This window comes from Poecilia formosa, unplaced genomic scaffold (genome assembly GCF_000485575.1).
Source record: "Poecilia formosa unplaced genomic scaffold, Poecilia_formosa-5.1.2 Scaffold65, whole genome shotgun sequence".
Classification (NCBI taxonomy): Eukaryota; Metazoa; Chordata; class Actinopteri; order Cyprinodontiformes; family Poeciliidae; genus Poecilia; species Poecilia formosa.
In genome coordinates this window covers 435,462-449,412 of record NW_006800004.1, presented here as the reverse complement: position 1 = coordinate 449,412, position 13,951 = coordinate 435,462, and the positions used below count along the sequence as shown (strand labels likewise).

General features: G+C 38.1%; 1 protein-coding gene across 4 annotated transcripts in view; it reads right to left on the bottom strand.

The window, feature by feature from the left end:
* nlgn1 (neuroligin 1) overlaps window positions 1–13,951 on the bottom strand; it is a 375,009-nt gene that overhangs the window by 180,440 nt on the left and 180,618 nt on the right. For all 4 annotated transcript variants that reach the window (XM_016672746.1, XM_016672748.1, XM_016672747.1 and 1 more), the window contains one exon: window positions 4,602–4,754. In XM_016672746.1, coding sequence (XP_016528232.1) covers window positions 4,602–4,754 — 153 coding nt within the window. The remainder of the gene's footprint in view (window positions 1–4,601; window positions 4,755–13,951) is intronic.

Below are 13,951 nucleotides of genomic sequence, written 5' to 3'. Positions count from 1 at the left end.
ACACACACACACACACGCACATGTACCCACACACTCACAAACCAACCGTAAAATACTATATATGAGCCCCATGGCCAAATCCATTGTAGCTCAGGCTCTTTACTAATAAATACAGCTTTGTGTCAGCAGCTCTACATATTTAAAGACATTAATGGCTTCTGGAAAGTGCTCACTCTTGCACACAAACCCACAAGGAGGAGCAGAAAAACCACTGGTGTGAGGAAAGGAGACTGGTCTGGCAGCAAAGCAGCAGACTCCAGCAAACAGGTGTGACTGTAATGGGCCAGGTAAGGTCAAATGAACATCTTATAGTTTGCGTCTCAATTATGACCTTTTGAGGTCCACAAAAACTTTATATGATCCTGTGGTTTAAAAGTACCTTCAAGTCAATGTATTTTCTCATGGAGTTTAGGACAGCATACAGCAATGTTATATAAACCATATCAACCAACTGAACAGATTTTCAACCAAAAAGGGAACTATGTATCTTCCAGGCACAAAGTATCATTTCATAGCACAATAAAGTAACTATGTTACCTTCAGTTGTTTTAAAAATATTATATGTGCAAAACACAACTTAAAATAAATTTTACTTTAAAATTTGAAACCTTGAAAATGGTGTCTGTCTCTTTAAGAAGCTTCGACATCCTCTTCAGAACGTCATCAATTCTTCTCTGTGATGCAGTTTACAATGGTTCTTAGGAGCTAAGCAAATGTGCATTGTCACCATGTGTTTGCTGCTGCCGCTAGTCTGGTGGAACTGTGTGTGTGTGAGTGTGAATGGGTGGGTGCTCTTTGGGGCTGGAGCTCGGCTGGAGACTGCAGTTCCAAGCTGGAGCTTTGGGTAAATAGGCAGTACAGTGTCATCAGGTATCAATATGAATCCAACCGTTAATGTGCATTCCTAACAATTACTTTTGCGTAGCTTTGAAAATGTACCTGTAACAATAATATCACACTTCTTAAGTCAACCTGGACAAAAATTCTACAAAAATCTTAAATTATAATAAATTCAATAATAAAAATTGTAAAAAATCGTAAATCCAAAATCTGTATTCTCCAGTTCTGAACTCTCACATTGTACAGTCATTTGTATCTTTTGTGTCCATGTGAGCGAGACATCTTTGGCACTTTCGTCACACACCGAAGCCACCTATGCCAGCAACAGACATGCCAGGGTGCGCTCTGCTAACCATTTATGACCACGAGGGATGGCCAGAAATGTATTTTCTGATTCATCTGTAAAGCTACACTTACACAAAGTATCAGTTATAGTGCAGCCTTTTACATTCCAATTGTCTGCATGTATGCGTACACTTGCTTCACACTTTGCCACACGGAACCAGATTGAGGATGAGAACCCAGACATGTCTGGGGGAAAAAGAGAACATTTGGTCACTCTATATTGTGTTAATGGCATTAGCATTCATTAACAAATCATTAGCAGAAGTGAGAGTACTGCGTAACAAAAATATGTATCCATCCAGAACACATGGTGCTAAATATAATTTAACAAAGTTTGGAGGCAGATAATTTGGCTTGAGGAATTTTAATAATTGAGGTACTCAAACATTTGATGAATTGTTACAGCCTTAATGATAACTTTCTCTATAACTCACATATGAATGAGCATGTTAGAGCTAAAAATGTCAAAAATATTTTTGGATTTGTCTTCCAACTCAATGCTGAACAACTGCCACAGATCAGAGAAACTACTTTATTCTGGTCAACATGGTGAACCTTCACAGCGGCCACTCTAACATGGCCACCATTGAAATAAACTGAAATGTGACTAAGTTGGGTAAGATTTAATTCCTTGATGTTACTTCAAAAAATTTTAAGGCAAAATAAATGGAACATTAAACACAGGCCCAGAATTTCTTAATTTCATACTAATATGTATGTCCTAACAGAGCAACCCACCAAACTGACTGATGTACTTTTTAAATGGATGACAGAGTGGAACTGACTTTAATAACTTCCATACAACACCTTACACACACACACACCCACACACGCATACACACCTACACACACACACAAGATAGAAGGTTTGGTAAGATAAAGTAACACACTCTTCTTCCACCGCCAAGAGGGTAAACATGCACACAGTCTAATCTAAGGAGAGACACCATGTTAACCAGCAGGGAGACAGTTTTCTCCAACACTATTAGGCCTGCAGCCATTTCCAACTTGGACATCAGAGCAAAAAAAAAAAGGGAACAGAATTAAGGGTGGAGTGGAAGGAAAGCAGGTTGGAAATAAGATGAGAAAGGTTAATGTTTTGACTAGTTTTATTCTGTTTTAAAACACAAGTGTTTTCTTCCAAGGGATAAAAAAGTCAGTTAGATATATGAACATCAGTACAGATCCGTATGGATGGTTATCACAGCCATCACTGATCATGAAGTACTTTTCTTTAAAGCTTTTAAAATAGTTTCTCAATGGCTTATTCTGGCAAAGTTTCATTTATATGACTTCTATGATACCACACTGATGTTAATAAAGTAGGAAATCCTTCCGTTAAGCATTGTAATTCTGATAAACACAGTCTACAATAAGGAGTCCATCAGGGATTCATCCTAGGGCCAGTATTATTTTTCTTTCATAATGACTAGATAAAGGTTTCTGACTTGGAAAAAATGCCTTTAATATGATGAGCAAAAAAAAAAAGAAAATAGAAAAGAAAAAAAAAATCTAATGAATCTGGTCTGAAAGTTTCATCATTTTATCGGAAACACTAACTTCCGTATTGTAAACTGGTTTCACAGAAAGTCTCAGTGTCATGTTTTGTGTTGAGGATGGTCGACTCAAATGCAGCAGTCTAAAGTCATCAGGTGGTGCTGATGATTTAATGCAAAAAATGAAGAACAAAAACTTACAAAATGTGAAAGTCTATGGAAACAGAAAAATCCAAAAACAAAGTAAAACTGGAGACATGGGAGATAATGAGGAAACTACATAAAGATGAGGAAATTACCAAGGAGACCTGATGAGAATTAAGACAAACTGGAAACTAGTGGTAGAGGCAGAGAGCCTTAAATATTGGGGGGCAGAGTGCGGGAACAATAGACCTGAATGATAAGCTAATAGGTTGCAGGTGAGAGTAGTTGGAGAACGTTTAGGTAGATTAAGGAGGAGGGATAGAGAGGGGCACAGGGAAGATTACACAGGGGAGGAGGAAATAATTCTAACACTAAAGAAAAAGAAACTGTAGAGACAAAGACATAAGAAGAAACAGTAAAAGAACTGAACAGAAACAAAACTGATCTAATAAGGACTAAGGAACATAGAATACTCTAATTAGAATAACTAAAAAATACAAACAAAAACAAAATCCTACATTTTATAAACTTCATGCCAGTGAATTGTCTTTTTTATTATCCTATATGTGTAGCAACAATATTCCTATCAGTTCTGATTAGAGTATGCTGGCAGAGCGAATAAATAAATCATATAAAAGCAATCAGTCTGAATGATTCAAATAACACTAGACAGTGCAGACTACTGCAGACAGCATTAATATTTGACTCATATTCTGCTTATTTGCTTTGGAAGGAATGGGCCATGTCCATGCTCATTCTTCACATTCACACATACATCTACAAATAGAGACAAATATGCAGAGACAGATTTTTATTGGTATAAAAGGTAAGCATTGACCTCAATCACTAATCCAGTCTAGTTTAACCAGAAAAACCTGAAACCGTAGTAACCAAACAATATGAAAATTAGATAATTTCCTCTCATTCAAACAAACCTCAGGATGATCTGCTTTAGAGTCGGTGAAAGTTGTGTTTTCATCATATATGCGATACATACCTGCCCTCTGGAGACACTAGTGATAGCCCAACACAAAAGAGAAGGAATTATGAATACAACTGATGACAAGATACAATGGAGAGGAGAGAAAAGTGAGAATTGACAGTCCCAGTATGGATCAAACACTGTTGACTGGAGAACAAAACAGACGATTTCCTCTGTGAGTCCATATTTTTCAAACCTTCAATATTTACACTGAAAAACATATGTCACATTTATGTCAATCAGAGTGAAAATTAAAAAAAGTGTATCCAACACTGTGTAACACAAATCAGCATCGACTTCACTCTATGTGTGTATGACTAAGCCTCGTCTAATCATCATCTGCTGGGGATCAGAAACCCAGGAATGTCTTCAAGCTGAATCAACGGAAAACATGCCCTGATGGCCTCATGCCCACAAACTTTTCAATGCCGTGGACTCATCCAACCACAGAGATGCTTAATAATCTTCTGCGGTTTTGGTCTGTCAAATGAAATACCTCAACATAGCAACCGTCTTAAAGCAACCTTTCAGGGTCTTCTTCACGATGGGAAAGGAAACAAGAGCCGACACCAGCCACAGATCAGATTACAGCAGAGTGAAGCAAAAACTGCCTGAGTACTCCCAGTTCAAGCCAGAAGGCAACACTATGCTTGTTCAACAACGAAAGAAAGAAAGGAAGAAAGATATAAAGAAAGAATGAAGGAAAGAAAGAAAAACAGAAGGAAACAAAGAAGCCAAGAAACAAATAAAGAAAGTCCAGTTACTTCCAACATATGAAACAGAAGGATCCTTACCTAGGACGCCCAGGCGGTAGTTGACTGTAATAACGATGACGTTCCCATAGCTGGCTAGGATGCTGCCGTCAAACATATTTCCAGTTCCTTCCATGTAAGAACCCCCGTGGATAAAAACCATCACCGGCTTGGGGCTTCCACTCTCCCTAATATCTGGAGGAAGAAGAGGAGGTGGAACAGGCAGAAGGACTGATTAGATGACAAATTGAAGGTGACAGACAGTGATGAAATTTTAATTCTCTAGTACACTTTGGCTACCTCTTAGTTTGTTTTCCAGAATTGTCCTGGCACACTGGCTTTTTAATATGGAGACCTTGTTAGCTTCAGGCATCAAATTGATTTATTATTTTTTTTTCCATCCAAAGGATTGGACTGTGTTTACTGGTAAATGGGGGTTTATTTTGTGAACCATTTTAAATTTCACATACTCTCTGTGTTAATGAAACAGAATACTTAAAGTGATGAGTCTTGATTATACTCCAGGAAACCAGCTGTCAACAGGCAGGAGTGGCAATCTGACCTGTCATATCAAGCTGATGCAGAAACTGAGCAATTAATCTGCAGAAAAATCTGCTAGTAAATACTACGATTGGCCTTTTTAAAAAATAAAATAAAAAATCTTTCAGGCCATTGAGATGTAAATTTGCCATCAGGTATTTGCTTTATTTATCTGTTCAGCTGTAGAGAAATATTTGCCTTTACGTTACAGTTCTGAAACACGCAAGCACTTGATAGCACCAGAGGCAAACAGGACTAATTAGAAATTAAATAAGACACCTTTCTGTTTAAATAAATCAAAGACTTTGCTAATATGACAAAACATAAGTCTGGAAGTTTATTTAGAGTTAAATCATTTCTGTATACTCTGTTAGACATTTATGTCATAAAATAAAGATGATATTAAACTAAAAGAAAGAAATTGTGGTTCCATCTGAGTAGAGTGTTTGTTCACATGACACTAAAAACAAAAAAAGTGTAGTCCTTGAACTGCATTGAAGTAGTTACCCTCTCACTTTCCTTATTACAGAATTAAAACTAAATCTTCTCTCAATAAAGAAATAAAATAATAATTAAGAACCCAAAGGAAATGGTTATTATATATAGGCATAATTTGTTAACCGCAGCACAACAATAGCTGTGTACAGTCATGGTAAAAAGAAAGTATGCTGTTTAGAGTATAAATTGTCTGTCATACTGTATGTTCTAATAATATTCACATCCAAATACAAATGTAGAAAACTACACATGTTTATAAACAAAGATATAAAATCAGATGAAGTCATTAGGGAAGTTTAGGGCTAACCACAGAACCATAGACATATGGAAAATATGCAAATCTCTAATGATTTTGTAAATTCTGATAATTTAATGCAAAGTTGGCATTTTAATGGACTTTCAAAGCAACTTTCAGAGCAACTTTGCATTAAAAGTGTCATTATTTACCGATTGACACTTCATGACAACTGTCATAAACATTCATAAAGACTTCTTTGTGTTCATGACAGATGTTATGTCATGTTTATGACAGTGTCATGTCAGTCTTATGCACACACCCCTTCAAATAAAGTGTTAACAAAAATTCTTTGTACAGTGACTTTTTTGTGACATTGATTAAAAATATGCCAGATGGACATATTTGGATTCTGCATTGTGAAATGCACAATGTTTATACTTTACAAGTCAACTGGGGTAAGGATTTACTAAGCATTAGCTTCTCACTGCTCCTTTTGTTACGTATTGTCGTATTCTTCTTTTTCAATTTCTGTCTTGCATTGTTTTATTTTTCATGTCCTAAATAAATAAAGATTTAATTTAAAAGGGAAATGAGGGATAAACAGAGGATTAAAAGCTGACCGTGGTTAGTATTTTATTTCTTTTTTTAACCTTTTCTATAAACATACCTAACATCAATCTCTGTAGGTTTTTTTTCTCTACAATCCAGCATCTTGTCATAGAGCTCATCAAATTATTCCAAAAACTTGTAATAGAAAATGGTTATGTGTTTGTACTCTATAATTAAAATACTGACAGTATTTGTGTGAGTCACCATGGCAATTTTCATGTCACTCATAGTGCTAATGTCATAATATTAATTAAAATGTATAGCTGGAGTATTGATTGTATAAGCTGGTAAGTGTAACTCTAATTTTATATATTGGTCACAATGAGCCTCAGTAATGAAATCGTGAAGCCTTGATGATGAAAGTGATGAGTGACAGTAATGAGGATGATAGTAGCTGTTATGGTGGTGATGATAAGCATAATTAAAGCCATTATACAAATGAATTTAGTCATAACAATGTTGACAGTGAAGATGGGAGCAAACAAGACACAGACACTGATGTTGATGTCAACAGCAGCAGTGATTGTAACGATAATTACATTCAACTCTTCAATGGTGGTCACACATTAGGTTACTATGGTTACCTGCTATAGATGATGATTTTATAGACAATGATGAAGGAATGATGAGAAATTGTAGGACAACTTAATTAGGCCCATGATTTTGAGCTTTAAGTCAAAGCTGAAGGTGATAATCATGCTGGTTTATAGAAGTCAAGATTATTTATGCCTGTCATTATTATTCTGAGACTGGTGGCTGTTGGTGCTGATGATAGTGATAACCATGGTAATAATGCTGAAGAACCAAACCAATAACTGGCGCATGATTATCACATTCTAATGAAATATTGTTTTTAACACTTTTAAAGCATTAAAAATGACTATTAATCACTATGATCATGGAGATGATGATTTAGACCCTTGCTAAAGGGTCTTTTCTTTTTTTCTTTTAAACTTTAAATTTCCTCTCCGTCTTTCACAAAATCTGATCCCAATCAGAAATGCTGGAACACTCATGCCTTGTCAGTAAGACAATGAAGACATCTAAATGAAAAGAAGGAAGATCTTGAGAACAGCTCTGTTTATTCTTTCTGCTAACCTAAATGTGAGATGAAAAACCTACTTGTTGCCTCTACTTGTTTATTATTTAGATCCTTCAGCTGGTTCACCTTATACACATTAGGATTATTTCTGCAAGAAGAGGTTTGTTTTCTATCTACTGATAAAGAAATCAAGACAAATGTAGTATCTACAGTACATGTAGCTAACATCACATTGTGAATTTAATATTGAAATCTGACTTTCTGCTGAGATTTTATTTGTTGTTTGCATCATAGTTTTAATGCGATCACCATCAGATCAGGATGATCTAGCACCAAAGTGACCCATAAGAACAGAAGAAAAAGGGACATCAAACACAGGATTCTGTCTTTATAAAAGCAAACATATATCCCATTTCTTATTAGGGGTGCAGCGATAAAACGCCTGGTTGATAAATGGGTCGTGATCTCCTTAATCTTCGGAAATGGGTGATTGGCACATACTTGCATGTGAAGCTGATCTTATCCATCTCTACAAAGGTCTGCCAATCAGATCTTGTCCTTTTGCTTTGCTGTGAGAGAGGACTCACTGACTTGCCCAACAGGTCACTTTTGCATGTAAATGGTTAACAATAGTCACTCCACTGTTAGCAATTTGTAACAATGTTTAGCAACTTTTCAGACAAAAAATAAATAAATAAATAAATAAAAAAACAGTATTGGCCAAAATCTGAACTGGTAGGTCAGGCTTTTTAAAGATCAGTGACCAGCCAGATAAGTGCAATCAACACTACTACTTGTGTACAACTGGACCCAACAGCTTTCTGATTTGCATCCACTGTTCAAAAGAAATAATACTGTTGTCACAAGACTTTTATTTTGAAGGAGAGTCTATGAACATGTTTGTGTAGCTTGGCTTGTAGAGATTCATCTGAAACGGGCAACAGTGGACATGAGCGCAAAATTAGAGCAGCAAACACAACATGAGCCACGCTGCGGTCACCCGTTATTTAGTTGTGATGCTCCTGATTTCCACCTCCTGTACAAAACACTGTGACGTAAACCATGGATAAAGTGTGACATCACCTTTCAATATGGTACCTATCTGATTTAGGACCACATATGGGAATGGCCTTTGACTGATTTCCAAACATTGTATCTCTTGAAAATTGAGTTTTTCTGTGTGTTTATTTTAGGTTTCTGCGTCTAGTGAGTCTCCATGTTGTCCTATTTTCCCCTTGATTGTTCCCAGGTGTGTCTCATTCCCTGATTACCCTCCCTGTGTATTTAAACCCACCCGTGTTCTTTGTTACTTGTCTATGTTCTTCTCTTAGTTGTAGTTCCAGTCAATCCATTTATCTTATGCTACCAGTGTGAGAGTTTTACCATCCGTTCAACTGTGCTGCCTGTGTTTTGGAACCATTGTGGATGGCTTTTTCATTAAAATCAACTTTTTTTTATCTCTCAACCTGGTCCTACCACGTCTCACTCACCGCACCTCAAAACCGAATCATGACAGAAGGACCCGACCAGACAAGATGAGAATCATGGCATCGAATGACCAGGAAGAATGGATCCAGCAGCAGTTGGAGTTGGCACAGAGGGATCTCTACAAGGATGTGGAGATCCTGCCTTCTCCGCTGCTGCTGGAGGAAATGGGAATCGAATCGGACTATGATTTGATGGCTAAACAGGATCGCTCCTCTCCGGTAACCTCCCAGACAGCTTCCAAGGACTATTCTGTTACTCAACCCATAAACGTTTATGAAATGGACTCCGAGGAGGAATTTAATTTCCTATTCAAACAATTCAAGAGACTCATTTATTTTGGAACTATTTCTCGAACTATACAACGAATTCATTCAGAAGAGACACTCCTCCACACACGCCGCTCCAGCCTCTCCGCAGTCTCCGGGTCCAGCACCTACCACGTCTTCCGCTGGGGCTGTAGCGTTTTCTCCGCAGATGCCTGAACCTGCTGCAGCGGCTGGGGACCTTGCACCTTTCGTCGCTGCTGCTGATCCTGTGCAGGCGTCGACTTTCGGGACCCCCAGCGCTCCTTCCGAGACCCCCGGCTACCCTCCACGAGCCGCCGGCACTCCAGGTCCACCTGCCGGGGCTCCGCAGCTTCTGCGGGGGCTCAGCCGGTCTCTGGGCCGGACGGTGTGGCTACCCCGCCATCCGCCTCATCGTGGAACGGTGCGGCCCCGAGGGGTCCGCCTCCTGCGCCGTTGCCGGCCTCCGGACCCGCAGCGAGGGGTCCGGCGCAGTCGGACATTAGGGGTCCACAATTGTTTTGGAACAATTGTGGATGGCTTTTTCATTAAAAATCTACTCTTTTCCATCTCTCAACCTGGTCCTACGACGTCTCTCTCACCGCACTTCAACCCCGAATCATGACGGCATCATGGTCAGATCATGATAAAAAAAATAAATAAATAAATAAAAAGAAATCCCAGCTATAGGATGCATTTGTCTACTCCTGTATGAATGTAGCCTCCATTCATTTTGTTGACGAAAAACCCAGGGAAGAAAATGGTGAACCTGGCTTTGTGTGTTTTATGATTGGTATCATAATTCATAAGGCCACAAGATTCCCTTCTTTCCATCATGGACTCCATTCTCAAACTACAAGGTAAAATTGCCAATTAAAAGATTTAAAAGCATAGAAAATGCCACATCAATTTTAAACTTAATTTCATTTTCATCTTGTTCAAAGCATAGAGGTTTGAGAAGCAAATGCATATTCTAGTATATGTGCTTGGAGTATGCAAATATGATTATGCTGTTCATTTAAAGTGAATATTTTCACATCTCTTCTGTAAGAAACCTTACACACTCCACACAAGTGTCCAGACAGCATCATGGGTTACAGAAATAAGGTGGGTATTAAAACTTAATTGATCCCACCCAGATTCAAATATTTGGTCATTTTCTTTTGTGTCTTGGATTTTAATCAAAACAATGCTTCTGGTTAAGTTTCCTGTAAATATGTTGAACTTTTTATTGGGTATGGATGACCTAAGCAGTGCTCCTGCTCTGTTTGGATATGAGCTCTCAAGTACTGCTTGAAAAATATTAAGTCTGCCTCAGAGATGCTGTACATCCAGCATGGCTGTTCAACGGCCTCCCTTTGTTCTGCTCTGAAGGTCAGTGGTAATGAGGTGAGGTTAAAGGAAAACTGCAGCAGCTTTGTGTGGGAATTTGATGGATTTACCTGGATTTACAAAGTAAAAGAAGCTCCAGTGTCAACAGAACACAATATACTTTAAAATTCCAGCTGTAAGATGTTCAGTTTTTTTAATTCACTATTTTTGCTTCCTGGCATGCTTTGATTGGCTGTCAGAGAACCAAAAACAATCCTCTAAAGCCTCTTCTTCCTCAGAACCTTTCAATTAATCATTCAGCTAGTGGAGGGTTTCATCTTTTGTAACATGACTTAATGATGTATTTAAAGTGATTACCAGAACCACTGCTAATCACATAAATATTGATTACTTATTGTAATACTAAAATTGCTGGCTCTTGGTCCGGTTTTGAATTGAATTTTCCTTTTGTATCTACTTTTGTCTTACTTTTGGATTAAGCTAACTAGGAATAAGTGAGAAAACGAATCAGTGTTGTTCCCTAACCTGGATTGTTTTAGGGTGAGCTAAAAAAACAGGAAAATATGTGAAAATGAGACACAATCTTGGAGCGCTTCAACTATTTAGACATTCCTGAAATAAGTCTGGGTGAGAGAGAGAGAGAAAAGAACTGTCTGAGAATAGCTAGTCTGCATTTTTTCTTTCTCAGGTATGAGGATATGATCAAAGAGATTCAGGAGCTTTAGATTTCTCAAAGCAAACCCTGAGAGATGCCCGCAGGCTGCGGCAACAACTTTAGTATCTTCTTCATCTGCTCATGTTGAAGACTTATCAAACCAACAAGACTAACAAGCAGTAGGTTTTTTTTTCTTTCTTTCTATGATCCTATCTTCTGGCTGTGGCTGAGGTTCTCAATAACTAATAAATCTGTACTGTAACGTCACATATTGAAGCTGCAACTGGCCTGTTGCACAGTTTGGATAGCATGCACAGAGATCTCAATCTGAAAAACTGGGATAGAATTTAGAAGAATTTGATATTTATACTCCTGGACCATGAAAAGGTTATAAGTGGTGCTTCAAAAGGAGGAACAAGAGCAACAAGCTAAGCCTAAAACTTTTAAAGAAATGCATTCGGACTCAAACAGCTGATCAAAGACTTAAGCCTGTTAGCCTTAAAATTCAGAGCATAAATCTGGCTTTCATTACGTTTTCTGCCAGGCATTCACAATCAAGCCCCAGAGGGCTAGTGCGGTGTACTGCCTTTGAACATGCCAGGACTGCTGAGCTGCACATCCAACTACACGCTATTGCTGCAGAGTTTGGATGCAAGGAAGCAGTTGTTTTAAATCTCTTAAAATATCATGAGATTCATGGGACAAATAACTCAAGTGGTAGACTCAAAGCAATTTCACCTGCACAGAGCCAGGGGATCCGGTGGGCTTTCATGAATGCACTGGCAGATACTCAACCTAAATTAAGGCTCTAACTGATGCTTACTGCAGAGATGGTGTCTGTGAGAGAAGAACAGAGGCCACATTTCCTTCAAAACTAAAAACATTCCCCTATTTAAATTTTGGGGATGGATGGAGAGAGAAGCTTGGAAAAACAGCCATGAGATCCAGAACATGGATGCTCCTCGTTAAAGATGCTCCTTCCAATAAGTGGAGGGATTTCCTGCAAGTCTGTAGGGAGATTTCCATAAAGCATAATGAAACTAATTTTAAACAGGAACAAAGGTGGTTCTCTTCATTAGTTCAGTTTGACGTTCATTTTGGGTTTTATTAGTCAAAATGTGAAACTTTAAACTGTGCAAGTTAACGTGTTTTCAGTAAAATGCCTTCTGCTGTTCCTTTGTCTCTTGCTCCTCTTTGACCTTTGTGCATTTTGAAGCTCCACTTAAAGACTGGTTCTGATCTTTAAAACGCAGTGAAAACATGGACTCTTTTAAAGGTTTGATGGAGTGTATTTATTCTATTGAAATTCAACAAATGCTTATTGGTTCTTTGTGAAAGAGTTTGGTTTTAATTTCTTTGTATGGTACAGTTATGTAAAATGCTAACTTTTTTTATGAAGTGAGGCTTTATAGAACAATAAGACAATGGAGACAAATGAATCTGACCAGATATTTTGAACACATCTTGTATCATTTGAGAAGGCCAATACTTAAATTCAAAACAAATGGACTTTTTGAAGACATTTTACTTGTTCTAGGTACCAGTTACAGTGACTATATTAATGACCTATAACTGCTCGATTAATGTGGTTGATAAGTATAATTCACCTAGTCCATAATCAGAAGTGAAGTACACATTTGGGTGATCTGTGCACAAAAATCAAGAAAAGGTCTGGGTGTTTTCTATTTAAGCTCCAAGCATTGTAGTCTCCTGGAGGACTGAGAAGCTTTTCCACTGTTACAATCAACCATGAGGGTCTTTACTGGAAAGTAAACAATGTCTGTAATCAGTGCTATACGGTTAGAGGTGATGCTGATTTAAAGGACTGAAACAAGCCTTTGCATTAGCCATGATGGTTTGGAGTCAATTCTAGATGACAGAAACTTTTAGTCTCACCTGGTTTGATCTTAGCATGTTTGATGTAATCTGAGCTCCGTTTCTTCATCTAAAGCTGATCAAAAGTTTTTGATGATGTTGTGCTTTTGAGAAGTTGTTTTATAATAGGCATGTGATTTCAATCAGCTAAATCTGTCAGCTTTCCAGGCCTGGACCTGATGACCACTGGTTTAGCTTCAGGTCTCTGTTGGCCTTGCACCAGCTACTTGCAAATCTTGGCCTTTCAAAATATGATACCCAAAAAAGATGAATATGAGGTATGATGGGGTTTATGAGCTGCATGAACTCTTGTGAATTCTACAGTTCATAACATCTATATTTCTAACTACTTCAGCATTATATGGTGAAAATCTTGAGCTTGGGGCAAATCTCCAGTTTTTAGAGACTTTCTTGGTTACATCTCTGTTCTTAACACAAAAAGGATTACACACACCTGCTTCCCAGAGTCTACAGAGGGAAATGCAAGATTGGTCAGGAGGGGCGGTGAGGTCAGGGGATGTTCTCTGACTGCGCTGCAAGGCAACATTGGGTCAAAGGTTAAAAGTATTCAGACATTATGTGTAGAGGGAAATGGGTGGAGGGCTTGGGAGCTGATCAGAGCGAGCCTGACAGACTTTGGTTCAGTGTGTTTTCCCAACCATATTTTCCTCTATGTTAAACTGGATTAGTTTTCCTTGCATGCATCATTTATCAAGATAATACTTGAGGCTTGTTGGGATTTTACTGCATAAATATGTGTGGTTATCACTAATCTTGTTAGAGTGTGTGTGTGTGTGTGTGTGTGCGTGTGTGTGTGTGTGTGTGTGTGTG